We start from the raw sequence: 25,108 nt of genomic DNA, 5'->3' as shown, positions 1-25,108 counted from the left end.
TGAGAGACGTTAATGGAGAATGGCCAGAATGGTTTGATCTGACAGAAAGGATACGGTAACTCGGATAACCACACTATACAACTGTAGTGAGCAGAATAGCATCCCAGAATTTACAACGTCAAACCTTGAGGCAAATGGGCTACAACAGCAGAAGACCACGTTGGGTTCTACTTCTGTCAGCCAAGAACAGAAAGCTGAGGCTCCATCCGCTTCAAGGTTCGCTGTGTCTGCATTCTGAGATTCTATTCTGCTAACTACAATTGTACAGAGGAGTTATCAGAGTTACCGTAGCCTTTCTGTCAGGATACTTTTTTGTTTTCGGCACCATTCCGCGTAAATTCTAGGGACTGTTGTATGTGAAATTCCCAGGAGATCAGCATTTACAGAAATACTCAAACCAGCCCATCTGGCACCAACTATCATGCCATGGTTGAAATCACTGAGATCACATTTTCCCCCATTCTGATGGTTGATGTGAACATTAGCCAAAGCTCCAGACCCATATCTGCATGATTTTATGCACTGCACTGCTGCCACACAATTGGGTGATAAGATAATTGCATGATTAAGGTGTACAGGTGTTCCTAATAAGGTGGCCGGTGAGTGCAAGTTCATAGTAGTAAATTTAACTCGCAAATGCAAGTGAAATGCTCGCACTGTAGAGCCCTCATTAGTCAATCCAACAAATGATTGGTCAATTAATGAGGTTGACAAGGTTTATCTAGATGTTTTCAAAAGCTTTAAAGGAGATAAATCAAGACACATTCTTGGACCGGGTTTTATTCTGCTTGGTAGGGTTGGGAACCGAAAACCGTTTCTTATTCAGAACCGCTTCCAACTAATTCCCGAAACTAATGATTTAATCAGTTCTTTTGAATCTAAAGCACAAAACATAAAGTGTAACCAGTGTAGCCTATTTCCTGAATTAATCTTATGAGCTAGTTCATTTGAATCGACATCGCAAAACATACAATGCTACCTCCCAAAAGAATGCCACTTATCAGCTGGATGTTTTTAGAGAATCAAAAACTTACTGAAACGGAAGCCATTTCTTTCTTTATATCCAACTCAAGAGACTTAAATCCATAAATATGCACAATATGGGCCCTATTTTAAGAGCACTATGCACACTCAGCTCTATACGTTATGTCACACGCACAGTCAGTGGGCGTGGTAATGAAATTTTGATATTTTTGAGAAAGCATGCGCTAAGTGCTAATGGGCTTGCTCGAGTGTGATTTAATTTTGAGGGTTTTTTTTTTTTCAGATATTGCACCATCTGCTTCCAATTACATACTGCAATCCCCCGTCAAGCAACCATAACATAAATGATAACTGCATATTCATACAAACATTTTTGTATAAATGGGCTGTACATAAAGCATTAGACTAAAAGAAAAATGGACAATTTTTGTCTTGCGTTCATTTGGGCATTCACAATGTCCTTGCTGTGAACTCGCTCCCGTTTTGTCTCCTTCCAGTGCTATGTGTTGAGCGGTGAAATACTACAGAGGATGTTTGAGTTTCCTCCTGCCTATGGACTGTGATGCTGGTGGTCTCTATTGACCTGTTTCACCTGTGGTCTTCATGGTGTTAAGGGACACTTCAAGTTTTGCTGCTCTCCCATTAGTCATTGTTTTGCAATGTCTATTTGTTAAATGTTTCTCTGTTTAAACTTTAACTTCTGTACTACGTCCTTGAGCTTTCGAAGGTGCTATACAAAATAATAATAATAATTTTTTATCAATGGACACACAAATCATGGTTTTAAAAGTGACTAAAAACTCTTGCAGGAACAAATGCAGCAATTCGATTTTGTCAATCGTTCAGCACTACATAACACCACACGCAGTCACAAAAATTGCATAAAATTGCACTCTCTTGAAAATTGTATAACATGTAGCACACAGTCATTACACTGTGCCTAGTGCAGCCACAAAATAGAGCCCTATGTGTTGTCATTTTTATCATTTATCATTTAATTAGATTTAAAAATATTCAAAAATTCTGTTTAAAAAATAAATTATTCTTCAAGAATCGGTTGTATTTTAATATGAAACAATCAATATTTGATGGACTGCTGAGGGTTGTAGGCCCAAAATACAGCCTAGTAAGTATAGCATTTCTGTTTTACAAATCCTTCTTCCTCATTAAGAGGAATTATAACCAGACTTGTTAAATGCCTTACAATTCCCATCCCTAGTGCCGAGAGTCTAACAGTAAACAATCTTTGATAAGTTCACTCTGACACTTTTCTGAACTTTGCAACTGCAAATTTATTGAATAAATGCTACTATTAAAGCAAATCTAAATTAATTCAAAAGAAACACTTCTACATGTTTTAACATCTTTTCTACACTGTGGTTGGAAAAACAAAAATGGCCCAATGTGTCTAAGTGAGCAGAGCTGCCATACATCTTCACTTATGAATAACTTAACGGTGCCTTCATGTCACTACGGCGCACAGTGACCAGAGTTGCCGTGTCAGCAAAGTAACGCTTTGACACTGCAGAAAACACTGCTGGAGAAACTAGAAAAGCATAGAATTAGCTTTTTCGTTAATCATATACAAAAAAGAAATAAAAAAAAATCAGTTGCATGCTTCAAAATTATATCAAGTTATTTCAACTATTGTTTGTGAAGAAACTACTAAATGTCAAAAGTACATGAACAACAAATATTTTGAATATACAATTGTGCTTTATACCAACATAATTCAACTAGCCTTTTTGCAAGCCATGATTAGGATGTCTAGTGAATTTGGCACTTGTAATCTCTATAATTCAATAGCCCCTATTTATCATAAGCCTTGGTGTGTTTCACCAGTATCCCTGGTTCTACCTAACTAGCTTGAGGGAAAATAAAATAAACAGAAAATTATTAACAGATTTTACCTTTTGTTCGATCTATCTTAGTATTGTAGAAGAATCTATTATTTATAATTACAGATGGTGAGAATGCACCATTGGTGACTTCTCCAAAAAGCTGTACTGCAGCTGTTTAAATAACATAAAAACAAATGTAAAAGGTAACTATTCTAAAAAGTTAAGCATACACCTTTTCACACCTTTGCTTTGTTCATGCGTGAAGAGAGGGACAGGCCATAAATTAAGCATGTTCAGTGCTACAGAAAAATATTCAAGAATACAGTGCAGAAAGATCAGATATGATATGTAACCGGCACTGTTGTTTTGTCATGTTGCTCATTACATTGATTGTCAGATACGTCTCATAGCAACCAAACTGATATACGATGCTGTAATGCTATCGTTACGATAATCAAAAGAGAGTGTAATTAACAGTGCTCTGATGTACTACGCAGTCTGCGTAGGGCACCAATGCACAAACTCCCTAGGGGGGCACCAGAAAGTCCACCAGCTGCCCTTACTCGCACGTTATATGTTATCCAAGGACCCGAAAGCGGTTGCGGAACACAGACGATCGCTTCACGCTCATACCATGCGAACATGGCAATCCTCTTGACTACTGGTACATGAATAAAGATCGCTTTCCATTGCTTGCGCGGACAGCAGGCAGGTATTTATCTGCCCCAACACCAGCACAGAGAGAGAGACTATTCAGTGCAGCATCTCATGTTCTTGATGAGAAGAGGAACCGTCTCTCCTGCAAGAAATCTGAACAACTTTTGTTCTTGGAGAAACCTGCCACTTTTACTTAAATAGAAAGCAGTCCAATTTGCTATGTGTATAGCAATTACATTAAAATAGGTTTAGTCCTGTAAAACTTTGTTCTTCACTTGAGGCTACATCTGTCATTAACAGTTTGAGGTTGGTTTTAGTTCTATTACTGCTGTTTTGCGCAATAATTTTATATTAAAGTGGCAACACGTTTACATAACAGAATAGAGGCCCTCTGCCATTCTGTGTTTGCCTATTGTTATCATTAAAATGACTGTGTAGCATACTTTTTGAATTTACAAGATGCTAGCCTAGAGCTGCTAAATTCATTACTTGACTGCTGTTTTGCATATCATTAGAGTTTTCTAGAACGTTACATTATTTGGATAATTGGTATAAAAAAAATAAAAATAAGTTAAATTTGTATGTTAAAGAACTGAATAAAGAATAATATATTTAATAATATTTAAAAATATTTTCTGTCCAATTTTGGTCCCTTACTTTCAATAAAAGTGTGATCATTTTATTGGTTTGTAGTTTTTACAATTCAGACAAATTCATGAAATTAATTAAAAAGTATAATATTAATACAATATTTTTCAATCGTTTCGGTTTTGGCCAAGAATTTTCAATTCGGTGCATCAGTAACGGCAACCTGAAGGAAGAACAGACAGACGCACGTTGTGCCCATTCTTTCATTGAGTTGGGCAGCGAATCTTCACATAATGACAAAATATGATGTCATATTTTGATTATGCAATCTTTTGTACATTTTGTAACAGATTATTTTATAGCAGCCTATACTAATGAATAGTATAGGCCAAAATGACCAAAATGTCCACCCCTATAATCAACACGCACATGCCGAGGCCAGTTACGGTTTAAAGCCTGTATATACATGCATGATGATGGACTAAGTTGAGCTACAATCACACAGTGTACAATCGTATTGGGAATATTACGACAGTCTTTTATATAAGTCTCCATGTTATTAACCCATCACGTTCAGTTGGAGTGCGCCACAAGTGCAGCTGATCAGATCGGGAGTGGCATTAAGACAAGAAAATTCCTTTTCACTTCCTTATTCAGCCTTTGATGGATTTACAACATACCCAACTATAGCATTTGCAATGCTGCTTTTCTCAGTTCTTGTATAGGTCAGATGGTACCAGGATCAGAAATCAACTTTTCTATTAAGGGGCAATATTTGATTTCCATGGGTCATTTTTTACCTTGATTTCCAAAAGGACTAGGGTTGGGCGATGTCCCCTAAATTGGCAGTTGACGATGTTGACAGTAAAACATTGCGATGGACGATGATATCGTCGGTGGGGGGGGAGGGGGGGATTATATAATTTCATGTAATTTTCAAAAAGTATATGAAATATTATAATTTCGTTATTTTACTAACCCAACTAATGACTCGTCGGCGCTTTATCATTAGGTTGCACGACACGTGAAGCATTTTTTTTTTTAGCTTTTTTTTTTTAGAGTTGTGCACTTTTTATTTTAATATATCTCTTTACATAAATACTATTTTCCACTTAAAAACTATAATTTCATTATTTTACTCACTGATGAGCAAAAGGTCGAGGCAGAAATTACCATGTACCAGCAGGAAATGGCCATTGATGGGGAAGAGGACCCGCTGACTTGGTGGAAAACGAACGACAAAAGGTTTCCGTTCATGGCAAGATTAGCACGGAAATATCTGTGCATATGTGCTACCAGTACTCCATCAGAGTGGGTCTTCAGCACAGCGGGTAGTGTAGTTACTCCAATCCACAGCTTATTAAAACCAGATAAAGTGAATATGTTGGTATTTCTGGCCAGAAACATCGAAATTTAAACATGGTCTATGGTGAAAGATATTAGACTTCTTTATAGAAAGAAGATATTAGGCATTCGTTGCGGAGCTATTCGATTTTGCATATTATTTTTTAAACGTTCATTTGTGTAGTTCATATGACCGCTTTACTATATTTCAATAACATAATTTATTTTGTAGCCTGTGCTTAAGTTAATTGTGCTACTAATTATAAGTGAAATGTTAATGCCGAGTTTCGGTCTGAGTGTTGTTCCCGTTCTCTTGTTCTTCTATGTTTTAATAAATGTGTGTTATTCATATTCACCTTGTTTCTTTCATTTGATTTGACATTATGGATTTATGGCCAAGGAAATTTTTCTTTAAAAGTATTAACCAGACAAAAGTTATTTGACGTTCGCTGGTCTGGGTTTATCTTAAACTGCCGCTTCAGTGTACAAGAGCTGTGACAATGAGCAAGATTTGAGACACTAAAACTACTAATAATTAATTAATAAAGGCTATTTTCTTGTAGCCTACAACATAAAATATTTTAATCTAAATGTACAGTGTAAGACATGTAAAAAAAAGACAAGAAGCTAACAATGTCAAGATCAATATTTGTGTAGCCTGCCTGACACGGTATTTTCACAGACTAACACGTCACGTCTCTGGCATATACTACAGTATTTAAAATAGCATATATGCATTAGTTATATTGTCAATTTAATTTACAGAGCAATCCCTGCAAAGTTTTTAGGTTAACTATAGAAGAGACTACGATTAGTGAGTCACACTAGCAAGACTCGCAAAAGGGGGCGTGGCATCACGATGGTGGCTCTACATCGTGATGTTGGTCAGCCATCACGATGGACGATGATATCGTCCATCGGCACAACCCTAAAAAGGACTATTTTTTCTATTCTTATCTTATAAAATGACCCTGTCATTATTTTATGTTATAATTTAAACAATTAAATCAATCTGCATGATCTGTACATTGCATATGTACAGGCACATTAACTTTGAAATACACAGGGGACTCTTATTGAAATGAAATTTTTGCGCTGCTTTAAGATGCTCATTCGAACCAATATGGGATAGAAAATGTGCACTCCTACAATAATCTACAATGTATTACAATGTAATCAATTAAAAGTAAACATTGTCATATTTCATCAACAGTAATCGCTTGTCATAAATTTCCGATTTTGCTTAATGATTTTGAACTGCTCTGGAACAGATGAAAACACTCACAAGCCCCCGCGTGCTTCAAAATACAGTGCCGCATTTTCACTTTGAAGGACGCGGCACATGGATTTTTCCAATTAAATCCTATTCTTTTGATGTTTGATAATCACATTAGGTCATATCATGATTCCTGTCTTTCCACCACCATCCCCCCCACGACTTTGCTGTATCATTTAAGACTTTTTATGACCTTAAATTTGGGAAAAATGAATTGAAGAAATTTTAAGACTTTAAAGAATCCATGGGAACCCTGATATATAACATCCTTCCCTCCCGCACTTTTGGATTCTAGCTGGTGAGGAGGCTTTTTTTTTTACACTTCCAAATGGTGCCAATCATGTACTACAATACATGGCTGGAAGATAAAAAGGTTTATTTGTCTGAAAATATTACAACTGCGATCTGATTGGAATTTGTTCATGAGGAAATTTCAACTAGGGATGAAACATTTACTGGTTTCACGGTAAACCACGATAAAATTCCCAGACGGTTGGTATTACCGTGTCACATTTAATTATCATTAAAACAGTGCGTGATGATCATGATTTGTAAAACTTGTGGTAAATGCTGTCCACACAAACTCAGCATGAGTCTGACGCATTGGCACAGCATGCAACGTTGTTATTGTTGTTGTTTTTAGCGTGAAAGCATGCCGGAAGGCAATGACAGTGCTCGGGAGAATGTCCAACCTTCCAAGAAGACCAAATCAGAAATGTGGTCATATTTCATATTTTGGATTTTATAAGAATGCTGAGGGAAAATTTGTAGAAGATGGCAACCATGTCTGCAGAGCTTGCCAGGGGAAAGTTGCTGCAAATGGAGCAATGCGTCCAATCTGGCGAGTCAACTTTGTGACAACCATCAATCACTTTAGTGCATGCAAGGCAAGTTAACTTTTAGCTCAGTGCATGAGTTGAGTAAAAGTATATTGTTCGACACAATATTTAATTGGATTGAAATCAATTCTTATCTCAATTGTAAAAAATGCAAGCTTCCGCAAAGAAAAAGTTCCTAGCAAGTGCATCGCTTTGAGCCAAGGCAAACGAACAAGAAAACAAGACAGTAACAAATACATGTGACATTTAAGTGATGTACATTCATACCACTAATACACGGCTTTTCAAATAATTCCAGGGACATGAAATAGTGATTTGAGATGAATATTTTAAAATATTACCTGTTCTTTAATTATTTTATAATTTGTTGCAGTCTACAAAACAATCGTCCAATACAAATACTGAAGTCCTCCGATTTCATTTTCAATACAATCGATAACTATAACAGACACACGATAGCACCAGTTGTGTTTGTATGAAAGGAGAGCGTGACACATGAAAGAAGCTGGAGTTTCAGGATGAGAGACCAGAATCAAGAATTTCAGAGAGCTTTGTAATAACATGTGTAGTTCAGTCACCCAACCAACATATTTTGATCATTTAAAATGTGTAAGTTAATAATACCGTAGCCACATCAATAATAATAATTATTATTATTATACTGCATTTGCTATTCCCTTGTTTACAAATTTGATTTGTTGTTTGTTGATTTTCAAATATAAAACCTGTTTAAATGATTTCAGTGTGTAGCAGTACTTATTGTACATTTTAACAATACTGTGATAATACTGATAACTGTGATAATTTTGGTCACGATAATCGTGATATTAAATTTTCATACCATTACGTCTCTACTTCCAATTGAGCTTATATGAAACTGGTAAAAAGGTGGCGAATTCAAAGAAATCCACTGACCAATAAATTCCTTCTGATCGGGCAGGATTCCCCTACACTTTTTACAACCAACAAACCATGCCTTCCTGATAACGACACTTAAAGTGAAATTGTCACCCTCTACTACCATGGCTTCTACTTTTGGGCAACAGCCAAAACAGAAGAATTACCACAGACAGTTTTGTCCAATCAATCCATCTTTCATGCTCTCTTCCAGGAACCTTCCTCATCTGACATATCAGGAAGTGGAGATTGAACAGTAAAAGATCTTGCAAGATTACAGTTCTCATGTATCAGACTTCAGCTCTTCCGGTTTACAACACACTGCCATCTAAGATCCAGCAGCTTTGGTAGCTCAGTTACAGATTTACTACACCACTACTTAGCAAAACATTTACCAACTCTTAAAAGTAACAATTTCAACACATAGAACATATGGCTGTAACAGCCTCCCAATGATACACAGATTTAATCTCTGCTAAATATAGTTTAGTTACAAATCTGGCTTCATACCAGGATGCTGTGAACCTTTTGTCAGCAAAGCCATGCTTGTGTGCCTTCATTCCTGAAAACGATTCTCCTGCAGTATATTACCGGTCCTTCAGGTCTGTCCTTGGTGTGACATGAGATTCAGTGAGGCATATCTACTACTACTCACCGAGAGGTGCCAAGTGTCTAAGCTGGTGCCTAACAGAGGCGCAACATGGTAGGCCTGGATTCGACAACACCTGAGAACACATACTGGAGTAGAATACTGGGACTGGCTTTTGATTGTACACACTAATTCTAGCATGATTAATTGATCTAACTGAGATGGACAGGAATTTGTATTAAGTAGCAGTCAAGCTTTTTTTCTTCTGTACATAAGCAGAAAAAAACATGGCCTTGTAGTTGCTTGAACAATGTTTCTAAAATAGTACCACCCAATTTATTTAAAAAACAAAAAAAGGCCATTTCATGGATTCCAGCAGACAAAAACAAGCCACCACCACACCCATTGAGAGTCCAACCTTCAACTGCAATTCTTCTTTATTATGAGAAACAAGACAAGTATTTAGAGAGTAATGAGCAACACCATGACGTCACTGAGTAGCTTGATATCATATTCTCAAAAGCAGAGAAGGTCGGTTGAGCTAATATTGTTGTATTATTTTAGCATATAGCCTAGCCTTATGTCCATTGAAAAGGGGCTAACATTTATTAATGGACCCAAATGCAATAATTCTTTTTGGACCACTTTGTAGAAGACTTTGTACTTCACAGGATTGGGTTTAAAAAAATAACTACTCATAAGGGAATATACATTTTAGAAACAAAGCACTACTGCAGTTCAAATTCTATATTAGTGCCTGATTGTCTCTGTGAAGTAATAGTTTTTGTTTAATGCCATAAAGTAGTGGTCCGGTCAACGGACATGGGTTTTTATGGTTGATGCCAATTCTAATATCTAGAGTGCTAGGTGGCCAATGTTTTCATAAAGGGGCGGTCACACGACCCTGCATGCTTCATCCACTCCCATTCAAATCCATTTATACACAAGACACCGATAACACAAACTCATGCAAAGAAATTTCGTACAATGCTGCGTACCAAATGTTCAAGCTTGGTGAACTCTGAACTGCAAATCTGGATGACAAGAGGGATGCATGACCAATAGAAAAAAATAAAATAATAAAATAAATAAAATAAATATCACATGCTGACCTCTTGGTTCAATTCAAAGGATACATATTTCAAACCTGCATGTTTAATAAATAAATTTTATTTATTTATTAAAGTAGGCTATAACAGTCAGTGAGAAGACAAAAACAGCTGTCGCAAACAGCACCAACATCTTTAAAAGGTGCATTCAGCGATTCCTGAGAAACACTTTTGATATTCCAACTCAGCTGCCAAAACAAATGCACCCCTCCCTTCAGTGCTCCTTTGGAAGCCCCGCCCCCCAATTTCAATAAGTTCCTGCTGCTAAGATAACGTGCAGAGAAGATGGTTTTTACACACCCCAGCTCCAGTCACTCACAACTCTCCTGCTACAAAATCTAAAATTACAACATCAGCATACATGGGTTCTGTGAAACATAGCTAAATTGATGTTACCCACCTATCAAGAGAAAAAGAGGGCTCCAAGCCCTCAACTTCTCATAATCCTTTTTGTTTTCGTTTATTTTCGTCTGACCTTTTTCTCTTGATCTGTTTCTCAGACATATGTCCTCCTTTCAGTTTAGAAAGTTTGCATCAGCCAGATTTGCTGTTGCTCTTCTAACAGTGCATTCAGACCAGAGGCGTCGAGAGCGTCAAAATGACCGGAAGTCATTCATTTTCTATGACAGCCAACGTCTCTCGGCGGCGAGAAGCAGCGCAGCGAGTCTTGGGCGGTGTGGGCGTCAGAGGAAAGTTCAAGTGCAGCCAACATTATGGTAATGAGCTTTGACACGGTTCGGCGGCAACCTATTGGAATATAGAAATGCTCCGCTCTAGCGAAGTCTAGAGAACAAAACCGTGTAAACTTTGGTTCCCACCAAACATTAGTTCCGAAGATCAAATGGAGGAGAAACTAATTATTGCCGTGGTGGGTTTCCCCATAATATTTGATCTGTCCCCGTTTGTCTACAGGGATGTAAATAAAATTAAAAAAATGATGAGTGGACAAAGGTGTCTGAAATTGTTAGTGTGCCAGGTGAGTTGATGAAGTGGATATTATGGTTTATATAATATTAAATAATAATAATTTTTCAAATATTTCATGAGGATATACGCTACTTATGATATATCTTCAAAAAGAGACCGGTCGACATGTCTGGATGTTTTGTGGCCCCTTTAAATATAGTTCACAAAACCAAGCATTCAGAACGAACGTTGCCGCCTATTTCAAATACGTCAGAGCAGCCACGAATTTTCAATAGCGTTGTTGGCAGGGCAGCCAGAGCGAATTTTGACGCTCTCGCCGCCTCTTGTCTGAACGCACGGTAATGAATTTTCCTCTCTCTCCGCCCCCACCCCCCATCCTGTGCACGCCCAAGAACCACCCGGTGTGGATCGGTCTGATCCGCTTTGTTTTTGTCCCATTTACAGAGCCAGGCCTGTGTACAAATCCTAGATTTTATTTTCAGCCCACCCCACAGAACGGACAGCTAGCAGACTGTGAGGAGATATTTGCAGAATGACAAAAACAAAAGTGTATTGGATTACAATTACGGAGTACACCTGCAATCAAAAGTTATCCACAAACTCGCAGTCTTCACGTGCACTTGCACATTAGAGGCCAAACACCGGAAATACGTGAGACAAGTGGGTAAGTAGGCAGGACCAAAACCGAAAGTGGGGGTATTGGGACATGGCCCATCTCCCACCTTAATTGATCTACTTGTATGCCTAAACCTGTAAAACTATCCGGCACGATAAGTCATTTCTAACATTTCCACATAAAGTGCCGTAAATAAACCCGACTAACAGCTAATGCTGACTAACTCATCAACTCCAATTAGCAGACGAGCTAAATCACTAGATTATCCACTTAAAAATGTGAACAACTACGAACGTTCTCCTCACACATGTAATAATGTTTCGCGATAGTAATAATATTGCCAAAGTTCGACTACATGAGTCTGGCTAAATTACCGTTTAATTTAGGATAAGTTTGTAAATACACTGTTTATCTCAGCAGTCCAGTTGCTAGCAAAGCTAATGTTAAGTCCTAGACCAAAGCCAGCTAACACACACACAAAACAACCATGAATCACTCATCTATTTAGCAAAGTTACAAGAAATAAGAGCAAAGCCTTAATATTGATGTTGTTTTGCTTCCTTCCCTCGTGTTAAAATATAATATTGAATGTGTGTGTGGGGATTAACTAGCCGGCTAAAAGTGTCTCGCGCACGCACGCACACGCTAGTGTGATAGCTTAGCTCGCTATCTGGCCCATCTTCAGCAAACTTGTGACCAACTTGGACTCAATCAAAATACTCTTAAAACCCTCGAAACAACTCAAGCGTCTCTTTATAAGAACTTACCGAGAAGATGAAGCGCTTAATAGTCTCCTGAGGGGTCTCCACACGTAAAGTTGTTGTTACTTAGCCTCGTATTTGTGTGTAAAAGTATCCCAGGGATCCCCTCAGCATGCGTATCTGCGCTGCCGCTCCGGTCGCCAAATAAAGATCCTCTCAGCTGCCTACACATGGACCCGAGTCACCGCAGCACGCATGCGCACTGGGCCACATTACAAGGGGTTTGAACATGAGGAAGAGCATCTTCTCGTTTTAATTTTGACCCCATACTCACCCATACACATATTTTCCATGGTAACCATAGTTTTCACCAAAATACCTTAGTTACTACTGTTATTATTGCTACAAAAGAACTGTGGTAATTTGGTATTAGCCACCTCAATGTAAACAAAACTAGAAAGATTGGGAATGATTTCAGCTTTCGGTAACATTTTAAAATCAGGTTCATGCTTGAATGTGTATCTGTTTTATGTATGTATGCATACCTAAGATTATTCCCATGGAAGATTATGAAAACTTTGACAATGTTTGAAGGAGTTCCCATTTTAACGTGTAATGGTTTTATCACTGTGATACTATAATAATGACTGTATTTTGGTGGAAACTATACATTTCCTACTCCATTATCTTTGGATGAAAATGGAACGAAAATAGACCCAATGTGAATTTTAGATGAATATCTCAGCTCTGTCGGTCCATACAATGCAAGTGAATAGGTGACAATATGTTGAAGCTCCAAAAGTACATGAAGGCAGCATAAAAGTAATCCATATGACTCCAGTGGTTAAATCTTAATCTTCGGAAGCGATATGATAGGTGTGTGTGAGAAACAGAATAATATTTAAATCCTTTTTTACCACAAATCTCTACTTTCACTTTCACTTCAGTCTTCTTTTGTTTTTTCACCTACTGGGCAGGGAGGAGAAAAGTTTTTTTTTTTTTTTTTTTTTTTAATAGTAAAAAGGACTTAAATATTGATTTTTTTTTCACCCACTATCATTTCACTTCTGTAGATATAGATTTTATCACTTAAGTTAATGGATTACTTTTATGCCTTTATGTGCATTTTGTTACCCATTAATTTGCATTGTTTGGACTCTTTGTTGTGTTCAGCAGCAGAAACAATTCAGACACATCAAGGGTGGCATGAGGGTGAGTAAATGATGAGAGAATTTTCATTTTGGGGTGAATCATCCCTTTAACTGTTAGAATATTTAAATCAAATAATTTAGCACTTTTATGGTTTTGTAGATATAATATTGTTTTGTGCATATTAATTTATGGTCACCATTATAATATATATATATATATATATATATATATATATATATATATATATATATATATATATTTTTTTTTTTTTTTTTTTTTTTTTTGCAGTTCACTGAAGTTTTGTGGTCAGAATTGTTTTTTTTATTTAAATTTTTTCAAGTATTTTAAGTATTCCATGAAGTTATAACTAAGCAATAATAAGAGAGAATATTTAAAAAATGTTTTAGATGGAGTGTAGCATGCCATAATGCAGGACACTGCTCTCATGGCTTGAAATGTCATGTCAACCACTCATATCCACCCCTTTGGGCTCAGAATTCAAAACCATGCTGATAACAAAGTATGCTTAGAAGATGAACTCCCAAGTAGGCTATTTGCCTGCTAAAGGCCTGGTAAAAATAATTATAATAATATATGTACATTTAATATATTTTGAATACATGATATTTATATATATTTCAACAGTCAATGTAAGGCCTCTGATGTAGTGTCCTCTATGGAAAAATGCAATCTTCCTCCAGGGGGCGCTACGCGGCTCAGAAAGCCGAAATCCCAAATGAACTGCATTCAAATTCCAGCACTTTTTTATGTAATTTACGATTTATGAACACTACAAAGTATAACAGGTTAAATACACATTGATTCCAAGGTTTCGTACCTCACGTATGAATAAGAATCCACCACAGCAATCTCTATTAAATTACTTTTTTTAAACAAATCGAATCGAGGCATCGAAAACCACCGTGATTGGTCCACCCTTGCCCATCGCTGAGAAAAGTAACAGATACCGCGTGACGTCACTGCCAATTTCTACGCAAATCAGGCAGAAACCAAAACTAATCTCGTTGTACTTACACAGTAACTCTAAAATACATTTAAAACCACGAATATCATCAATTTCAGTGAGTTCCATAAACTTACCGAGTCCGTCAGTGTCTTGCATTTGTTTTCGTTTGTTTTGATCACGACGACTCTGATTATGGCCCAGGTAAAGCTCCGGATCAGGATGCAGTTCCGTGGGCCTTTTATCCACGAAATGAAAGGAGCACACGTAAACTCTTTTCGGAGGTGTTTTTAATTTCAGAGCCGCAAGCCAGGCCTGTTTCCTTTCGTCATTCCTCGGCATTGAGTGTAACGCGTACGGCGCTGGACATGGACATTCACTGCGAATCTTTTGGTGATCTATACAAAAATTGTCTTGAAAACTCTTCAGCTTTTTCGAGTTGTTGTAGCAGCCAGAAACAGCACAGGTGGACCCGGAGCTCATTTTCAGCACTGATACGTCGGATTGGGCTTGTGTGTACGTGACGAAATGATAAGGGGACCGGAAGCTGAACACCGGCAAACGGAAATACGGAGACGTCACGGAAGCGTACATTTGCATGAGTACAAATTGTAAGAACATATATGGAAAGAGCATAGGTGACAACGATCAAATATACATATGTACGGTTAAAATATGGCATTCACATGAATTGTATACCCTTGGTCCGCTGCATAATCTATTTTTCTAATTAGGTTACAGCTTCATTGTGTCCATACACTATATATAATACACAATATAGACTATTTGTAGAAACTTTTCAAGACATAATTTAGACACATAGTATTGTTTACCGCTTGTTTGTCTATAACTGGAACTAGTAGGCGCTTTTGGCATATTTTTAGCGTTTTGTTATTGTATATATTGTGAAATGATCAATAAAAGATCTAGGCTGTTTAAAATAAGCCTTAAGGCTGTTTTCAGCAACAACAGCGTCATCTTCATTTGACGTCATTGGACGCAGGTGACCACTCAGTGTGCAGTGGCGACATCTGCTGGTTGTTTTGAGGAAAGGCATGCAATTTCACACTTTAAAGTGAAAGTTCACCTATAAATGAAAATTATCTAATTTATTCGCCCTAATGGCATCCCAGATGCGTATGACTTTCTTTTTTTCTGCTGAATACTAAATAAACATTTTGGAAGAATATTTCAGCTCTGTAGACCCTCCCAATGCAAGTGAATGGTGACCAGAACTATGAAGCTCCGAAAAGGACATAAAGGAGCATATAAGTAATCCATATGTCTCCGGTGGTTAAATTCATATGTTCAGAAGCAATATAAGTGTGGGCGAGAAACAGATCAATATTTAAGAACATGTTTTAATGATAAATCTCCACTTTCACTTTCACATTCTTGTTCTTTTGTTTTGCAGATTCACATTCTTCGTGCATTTATCCACCTACTGGGCAGGGAGGAGAATTTATTGTAAAAAAAAAAAAAAACTTCAATATTGATGTTTCTCACCCACACCTATACTATCACTTCAGAAGACATGGATTAAACCACTTCAGTTTTATGGATTACGTTTATACTGCCTTTATTTGCTTTCTAGAGCTTCAAATATACGTTTAATGATCCAAATGAGGTAGATTCTTATTGAAGAAATGCACTACTGTAAAGTAATGTATAAGTACTGTATGTATAGGCTACATATAAAACCAGTAAATGAATATATACTATATACCAATGTAGATATTGTACTGTGAAATTTCAAATGTAAACAGCGATTACTTGTAATACATTTTAAGATGCATCATGTTTGGTTTAAATGGTTTTCAATTAATTTAAATCTAATTAATTGTATATAAATTATAGATACATTAAAAATATAAGAAATATTTATTAATTATAACTGGTAAATGTGCTCTGCACCGTACTATGTTAGAATACATAAAAGGCTATACTCCAAATAAACATGTTTAATTTACTCATAAATAAACATGCATATTTTTTACAGATGCAAGTAAATATCGGGCCTAAGTTTGTTTTTCCCACTTTATAAGACAGTTTCAAAGTGAGTAGTATGAAAAATTAACCAGCATCTATTATTAAATATAATAGTTTATCTTATAAAAAAGAAATAAAATTATGGAAAATGTATAATTTTCCAAAGTTGTGCCTCATACCGTCAAAGTCTGACCACTAGAGGGAAGCAACGACTAAGATATCCATAAAATGAGCAACAAAGATATGCCTTCTGATCAGCAATCAGATAAATGAGTCTGATAATTAGCAAAATCTTAAGATATTACAATATCATAAAGTTGTATTATTATTATTATTATTATTATTATTATTAATAATGGTTTTTATTAGTTCTTGCTCTAAAAGAACAGTACCTGATCGATGTTAATTTGAGTCAATTTGGCCTCTGCCACTAGATGGCAGCATTATACAGTAATTTAAGGGGTTGACTGGACCCTTATTTTGTGGCCTGAACTTGACCAAGCAATATAAGTGTCGTTTAGTTTATACACATTCCTATGGAGTGATATATAAAATGTATCCAACGTCCTTAAAGTATGTTAGTGGGTAAGCAAGTTACGCCATTAAAATCAGATAAAATAAGGTTGGTGTTTGGTTTTGTATAAATAATGTTTTCAATAATAGATAGATACTTGGCTGCTTTTCTTTGGATGTTGTAAAGCATTTGGGGGGCATTACATTTGTTCAGCTGATGAAACAATAATAAAAAAAACTATTTCTAAAAAACATCCTTAAAACAGCTTTACACAGTGCATGTATTCGAAGAGACTCTAAACTGAAAAGAAATCCTGTTGTTTTTACAACAAAAAACAAAAACAAAACAAATGGCAGCTGTGGTTGCCAGAATAATTATGTAAAAATGTAAATACCTTTACAGCATAACCTGTACATTTGTTGTAATTTACATGATCACGCTGAAACTGTAAAATCTGCTTTTTACTTTATAAGGTTTTGTTAATCACAGTAAACAACAGTAGAGCACACAGTGACATAAACTTCTAGTTGCTCTTCCAGGAGCAATAAACATGTAGAGACAAAACACTAAACACAAAAACACTAAACACCATCAGGGTTGTGAAATGTGAAATTAAAATAATGCAGTAAACATGAACTAAACTACATTAAATATAAAACACCCCAATATACGTAACTGATATTAAGAATAAGAAGAAACAGAACTATTCCCATAAATATAATGAAATGTGATTGTATGATTGTGTCATGCCAATTATTTTTATTTATTTATTTTTACTGTAATTTTAACAATAATTTACTGTAAAAAGTACATGTACTCCCTTATTAAACATAATGTATTTATAAAGGAAAATCGTACTTTTTACATCTACAAAATGTGATTTTTACAACATTATATTGTAAAAACATCTGTATTGTCTTTTAAAATATATGACATTTTTTACTGTATATTTTACAGTTAATACTCGTTAATCAATTAATGTTTTATTTATTTTTTACAGTCTTTTACCGTTAAAATGTAGGTACATCTATCCCTCACAGCCTCGTTTTCATTCCCGACAGACAAAAAAAAAAAAAAAAAAAAAAATGGCCACGTTGCCAAGTACCTGGTATAGCGCTGGGAAGGGCTGTAATCTCATTTGCATGTATTTAAACGGTGGCCACATTAATTATTTACACAAGGCTGGAAGCAGACTAGGAGATGCAACTGTGGCGAAAATCTAAGAAGTGTTTAGAAATCGCTGGTACAGTCAGCTTCAGGCCGCAACAAAAGCCGACGTTTGAAAACTCAAAAGCGACGCTTGCTTCTGCTTAAAACAGACGTGGCACAGCTTGTTATCTGTGAGCGACATTCCATTAAGATCGTTTTGGCAGTTTCACAAGCAGCCACTCAGTGGAGCCCGCCATAAATTTCCCGCATTAAAAGGCCTCGCGCGACATTATGAAAAGGCGCGAATAGCCTTGTAAACCTCGCAAGTAAAAATGCAAGGGGAAATTTAAAAAAGGTAGCCAAAATGAATAACATTCACAAGACAAATGTCATCTTCAGAGGAAAAACCTCTTTATTTACGTAGCCCATAATTTTTTTCAACACTTTGCCGTTAACCTACATCCACCCCTGTTTTGCCTCTGCTTCTACAGTCTCGTTCATTTTATATGAAAGAGCATATCGCCACTTATCAGCGGGTGGTGCTGTAAGAGTGTTTAGGGTCAATGCATTACTGAACCGGGATTGGTTCATCCATTAGAAGAAGTGTGCAGCCTGAGTTCCCCCTCAGCCAATCAGATGCACGCATCCTGTTGTTTCACGTGTGGAGGTCTCAAGACTCAATGGTTGTATTTGAAAACAAATTACAGGGTACAGCGGAGTAAAAGGCCCCATTCATTTGATTTTCTCCCAAACCACTAAATAGCAACAAAATGTACCACAGCACTTTCCTAAACACCTGTTTGTCACTATGCACTGAAAAATGTTCCTGATCCTTGAGATCTTTGCGTGTGGTGCCTAAAGTTGAAGACTGAGGCAATTTGATAAATCTTCTTTATTTGTTTTATTTTTATTTTTTTAAAATGTTGCAAATGTACATAGCTAATGAAAATCCCTGAAATTAACACATTTCTTTTGAGACAAAATACTAATTTAAAAATGTCAGTTTAGTTTAAGGTCGTTATATCAAACATTTATCAATAACTGTCCAGTAAGTGTAAGGAGAGCATTTGGTGTGTGTGAATGTGTATTGCTGAAGTACAGTTTCATCTGCACGTCTTTACGAAATCACATTTAGTGACTGACGTCAGTCATTATTTTCTTTTGAGACAATTAAATTAAGTAGAAACAATAATAGAAATGTAAATATGAAACAACGTGCTATTAGTTGTTAAATCTTATTCATGTGGCATATTTTTTAAGTAAATGAAGTTGAATGAACTGATACATTTGTGTATATCTAAGCAAAGGTTTTCTAGTTTTGCTGACATAAAATGACCATAAGTTGAATTTACTTTAAAAGTGTGATGCAAAAATGCTACATAAATATTTTAAGTGCAAAACATTATTTTTTTCCAGTGTACTTAATGTATAAAGAAGACACAGACAACTGAGATTCTAAAATAAAACAGGTGAGCAGAATAAAATGTAAACAAAAATAGGGTTATATTAGAAAAGAAAAAAAAAACAGAATACATGCAAAACGCTGAAAGTACTGTTTTTTTAATTTTATTTTTAAATACACAAAAAGTAGGGGCCTGTGCTCAGTGAGTATTGACACTGGCTACCTCCCCTGGAGTCACGAGTTTGAATCCAGGGTGTGCTAAGTGACCTGAATTAGGTCTCCTAAGCAACCAAATTGGCTCAGTTGCTAGGGAGGGTAGAGTCACATGGGGTAACCTCCTCATGGTCGCCATTATTGGTTCTCTCGCTCTCAATGGGGCATGTGGTAAGTTGTGCGTGGATCGCAGAGAGTAGCATGAGGCTCCACATGCTATGAGTCTCTGTGGTGTCATGCACAACGAGTCACGTGATAAGATGCGCGGATTGACTGTCTCAGAATTGGAGGCAACTGAGGCTTGTCACCCACCACCCAGACTGAGGTGAGTAACCGCGCCTCCCACAAGGACCTACTAAATAGTGGGAATTGGGCATTCCAAATTGGGAGAAAAGATCAAATAAAATTTAAATAAAAAAAATACACAAAAAGTAAATATTTCATATAGACAGAAGTGAAATCTGCTCTGTGCATAAATTACAGTAATTTAAGTATGTTTTATTGTTAGAGCATTTTAAGTCATTGAAACTGTACATTGAAACTAAAATGTAAAGATGTCATACATTTAGTTCATGCTAGTTCATAATGCATGAACTTATGTTAACATATACAATGTTTATTTGAAATAATGCATTAGTATATGTTGATTTTAACATTGACCAAGACTAAAAATTACAGTTAAAGTGTAGTTCATTGTTTGTTCAGGTGAACTGGTGAAACTCTATTACTAGTCTACTTACTAGACTACTAGTCTATTGAGGGGCAGTTGTGGCTCAGTTGGTAGAACAGGTCGGCTGCTAATCACAGGGTTGTCGGTTATATTCCCGGCCCACACGACTCAACATGCCGAAGTGTCCTTGGGAAAGACACTGAACCCCAAGTTGCTCCCAATGGCAGGCTAGCACCTTGCATGGCAGCTCTGCCACCATTGGTGTATGAGTGTGTGTGTGAATGGGTGATTGGGACACAATGTAAAGCACTGTTAAGGTTAAAAAAAAGCGCTATATAAGTGCAGACCATTTACCATAACTAGTGTATAATTAATGTTAACGAATACAACCTCATTTAAAATGTTTCCATCTCATCTGATATTTTCAAGGTTTCATTCCAGATTTTATTAAATTAAATGTTTATTATCACAATTTTAAGGGTGGTTTTAATGCAACATTTTTATTATATCCAATATTAATATTCATACTGTTGGTACAGTCAATGAAAGGTTAATTGGGTTTTTGCACAATTGATAAAGAACGGTGTTTCCTTGTGTACTTAAAAAGTAGCTACTAATATATTTCTACCATCTCTGTATTGAAGTGTTATATTGATATCTGAGAAATATGTGGGAGCCTTCAAGTGCATTATACAGACACATGTATGTAAATGAGACCAGGGGGTGTGGGGTCTGACTTGTTTTGCATTTAAAAAGATGGGGTCCTGTGAAAGTTCGTCTCCCTGTGTGTGAATTCAATGGCTCTGCCATGGTTAGCATGACAAACTGCTCTTCAAGTTCACAAAGTAACCTCCCTCATCACCAAACACAGACACACACACACACACACACACACACACACACACACACACACACACACACACACACACACACACACACACACGCCCTGTTGACCCACTCGTTCATTCTCAAGTCTATTTCATGCAAGACAAAGGGCATCTTCTCACATTCTTAGGCATTTTACTCATGTTAACTGGTTAGAATGAAATATTTTTAAAGTACTGGTTTTGTTTGCTCAGAATTTGTATATATTGTTTATGAATGAACAAAAGAGGCATATCATGTGACAATGCAAATATATATTGCTCTGTAACACCAGATATACGTATATAAAGATGGAATGTGCATTGTGAAATCTTTTTGTTTTAACTTTCTATTGTTATCATCGAGGTATGTTTTAAATGACTACTTTCAAATATGCATATATTGTTATTATATTAAATGTAATCTAATTTTATAATTCATTGTTATTTTTTTTTTTATATGTATATATATACCATTAGTCCTATACAGATGCATTGAGTTAATATTTAATATGTTTATCATTTCAGCCCAGTTTTATGTTCACTCTTACCTATCTATTATCATTTTAGACCTTATATTTTGAGATGTGTACTCCAAGACTGGCTCCATTATTTCATTTAATTTTCAGAAAATAATTGTTACTTTTTTATTTATTTGACATTTGTTCAGATTTAAATGTAAATTGATTCATAGGAATACTCTTCAATAATTCATTATACAACAACAAAGACCTGATAAACATAACAACACAGCAAAAATTTAATGATTGAATTTTAACAGTTTCCAATTAAACGTTAATTTTACTGTGTGTTATGGATTGTTCTAATGAAAATGAAGAGTCTACACAAATTTGATAATTGTATCATGGCTACACATAAGTTAACAACTGTGTTAATATTATTTACTGTCAACCTAAGTTATAAAAATACATCATGTTTGGTGAATACTTCAAGTAATATTCACTTGTGAAGTATGAACATATAGGTAATTCAAAAATCTAAATGGAAACATTTTTGTTAGAGAAATTGGTAGCACTTCACAATAAGGTTGTATTAATTAACATTAGATAACATCAACTGATAATGAACAGTACTTTTACAACAAGGTTACTTTAAAAGTAACTCGTACTTTTACAGGATCTTTACACGATGCTTTCCTGTTGCTACATGCATATTCTGTGAAGTAGAATTCATGGTCAAATTCCCTTTTCACCTCTCATGGCAAAGACAATGAACATCTTGGCAGACCACCAAGAGCTGTTTAACAGGAGCTGCTCAACCAGAGTTTGAGCCCTGTTTCTGGGCAGAGGATGGTAGAGGTGAGGGGGTGAACAGGGAGGGCGAGAGCTGCCACCCTAATCTCTAAAAAAGAGGCTTGTTGTGTGTGGGTTTATCCCGTTAAGAGTAAGGGAATCTGCCATGCTCAGTAAGCATGTATATCAGGCCATCTCAAGGCTCACTGGATGCTCCATGGGTGGTCCCTCCTGGTCAATCCCAACCTAGTCTCTACCGGACCGGCCCAAAATGTGATAATCTCTCCATTTTGCTTTCTTTCAGGCCAAAGTCTGGCCTCCCGGCGGTTGAGTCACGGGCCTGATCCCACATCAGATGGTGTGAGAGTGAGGCTGGGTGACCAGGAGGGCTTTGAGATCAGAGGGTGATTTCAGAAAGGGCACTGGACCAGCGCTTGAGCTGACAGTTAAAGGAAAACAATAGGATGTAGGATTGCCCACAGAGAAGGCTGATATTTGTCAGGTTTTGCCACATTTCCCCACAAGGATTTAAAATGAGCGATATGGAGCCAATGGTCTCCATGAGGAAAATGGCTTAATAAACATACAAAATAATGATTAATGAAAATGTGAAAGTGCAAAAAAGTTGTAAGGTTAAGGGGTATAAAATATAATGAGCTCAATATAAAAACAATAGAAGTAAATAGAAAGTTCCCACCATAATAGAAAAGAAAACATTTAGAGGTACGAACGAAACAGACACTGCACAGTTTATTTTCAATAAAAAAAGAAAAAGCACAACAGACAATTTAAGTTATTTTTCAGCATATGTTTAGGCACTTTTTATTATTTATTACAAGGCAGTAAGGCAGCAATAGTTTACAACAGTAAACAAAATTATTGTCAACATTATCAACGCAATCTCATGACAAATGGTAATAATGGTAGGAGATGGCTTAAAGTTGAGTTAAAGTATGACTTTTAATTCTATACAGAACAAAAAATAATGAACCAATGAACTATGTTAATATGATTTTTCCCAAATATAATCCCAAACCTAAACCTAACCATCAAGTCTAATCCCTTCCCCAAACTCTAAACCTAACCATGGTTTTAATGGGAAAAAAATATTTTGTATTCCACGGAAGAAAGAAAACATTGGGGGTTTGATAAAAGATGAAGGAATCATATTTAATTGATTGGTCTAAAAGTTGTACCTTTTCATACAAGCCAAGTGGTACCATATCTTACGATTTCACCATCTCATTATCGCAATTATTACTAGTTTTCATGAGACTATGTTGATATTATTGTAATTTTCATATCAATGCATATCAAGGTCAAGATAAAAGCTTTTAAGCAGTCTCGCTATCATTAAAGTGGTAATTCATTCAATTAAAAAAGGGAATTCAATATTTAACTTACCCATTCATTGTCCAAAAATACTTACCTTATGGATGAGGTCTAACAAAAAAAATGAAACATAAAAATCGAACTAAAAAGCAATTATATGCAGTCAATATATGAAGAAAGAAAGAAAGAGAAAGATAAATATTCCTCTGAATGGGATGTGATGGTCCTGGGTTCAAGGCATGACTCATTCAGCTTTTGTTGGCATCTCTTGCGCTCTTAAAGAACCTGAAAGAACACAACAAAACATGCCAGTATTAGTGACATTTTAGTGGAAAAGTAGATTTCAAAAGGGATGAAGAATTGATTTAAGACATGGGTCTTTGAAACAAAATTATTAGGAGAAGAAAAATGTATACATTTCTAGAAAAAGTGAAGGAGGCTAAACATTTTGCCCAACATCTCTTTTTATGTTCCACAGAAGAAAGAAAGTCATTCAGGTTTGAAACAACATGACAATGGAATTTTTTATTTTTGGGCAAACAATCCCTTTAATGCCTTTGACACAGATAAAAAGGAAGACTAAAGACAACGCTATAGCAACCAAGTAGACTCAGTTTAGCAGATCAAAAAGCAGCAATACCATGCTCTTAAACACTTCCTATCTTGAACTATGTATTGCAGCATATCCTGTGAAGCGAACACACAATTCGACAAGCCTTTCATTGAACACAGCCTGAACGAGGTGTGGCTTGCGCACAGAGGCGGACGGGAAAGGGAGGGGGGTTGGGAGTTGACTGACAGCACATGGATGCCGGGATGCTCAGCATCACGTGTGTGGTGATGGCGCTGCGTATGTCTTGCCCCTACCGCCACGCCATTGCGTGTGTGTGTGTGTGTGTGTCTGAGTGTGTTTACCAGCAGGCAGGTTAAAGGGGTGGGGAAGCAGACTTTATCAGCCATGATGTTTGACCCCGAGCCTAAAGCCAGACAGGGGTCAGGAGAAGCACTGTCTGGGCACTGGATTTGACTCCTAGGCTGTGGGGTGCTTGTTGTTTCAAGTCTAGGCTTCAATATCACCTCTGGGGATTGAGGTGCAGACAGCTCAACGACTGACCCTGCTTATTCATCAGTGTGCAATGTCTCATACATCTGCTTGGTCATGGTACAAGTCATGGCGACGGGCTCATGGCGACGGGCTACAACGTGATGTAAATCAAATGTGACAGCCAGAAAGTCTCT

At 36.5% G+C, this 25,108-nt stretch overlaps 1 protein-coding gene and 1 long non-coding RNA gene across 6 annotated transcripts in view; both read right to left on the bottom strand.

Annotated features, from left to right (window-relative positions):
• The window catches only part of LOC127639948 (transcriptional repressor p66-alpha-like), a 36,868-nt gene extending 21,433 nt beyond the window's left edge, over positions 1 to 15,435 (bottom strand). The window contains exon 1 of one of the 2 annotated variants that reach the window (XM_052122298.1): positions 14,622 to 15,435. In XM_052122298.1, coding sequence (XP_051978258.1) covers positions 14,622 to 15,120 — 499 coding nt within the window. In that variant the 5' untranslated portion in view covers positions 15,121 to 15,435. Of the gene's footprint in view, positions 1 to 12,434; positions 13,678 to 14,621 lie in introns of those variants that run through there. The other variant, XM_052122299.1, reaches the window with a different exon arrangement.
• Positions 15,436 to 23,343: 7,908 nt separating this feature from the next.
• LOC127639939 (uncharacterized) overlaps positions 23,344 to 25,108 on the bottom strand; it is a 44,654-nt gene continuing 42,889 nt past the window's right edge. For all 4 annotated transcript variants that reach the window (XR_007970030.1, XR_007970029.1, XR_007970027.1 and 1 more), the window contains one exon: positions 23,344 to 24,154. This is a non-coding gene — a long non-coding RNA (uncharacterized LOC127639939). The remainder of the gene's footprint in view (positions 24,155 to 25,108) is intronic.

The sequence above is a fragment of the Xyrauchen texanus genome, chromosome 48 (genome assembly GCF_025860055.1).
Source record: "Xyrauchen texanus isolate HMW12.3.18 chromosome 48, RBS_HiC_50CHRs, whole genome shotgun sequence".
Lineage (NCBI taxonomy): Eukaryota > Metazoa > Chordata > Actinopteri > Cypriniformes > Catostomidae > Xyrauchen > Xyrauchen texanus.
Note: the sequence above shows the minus strand (reverse complement) of the source record. Positions and strands in the feature narration are given on the sequence as shown.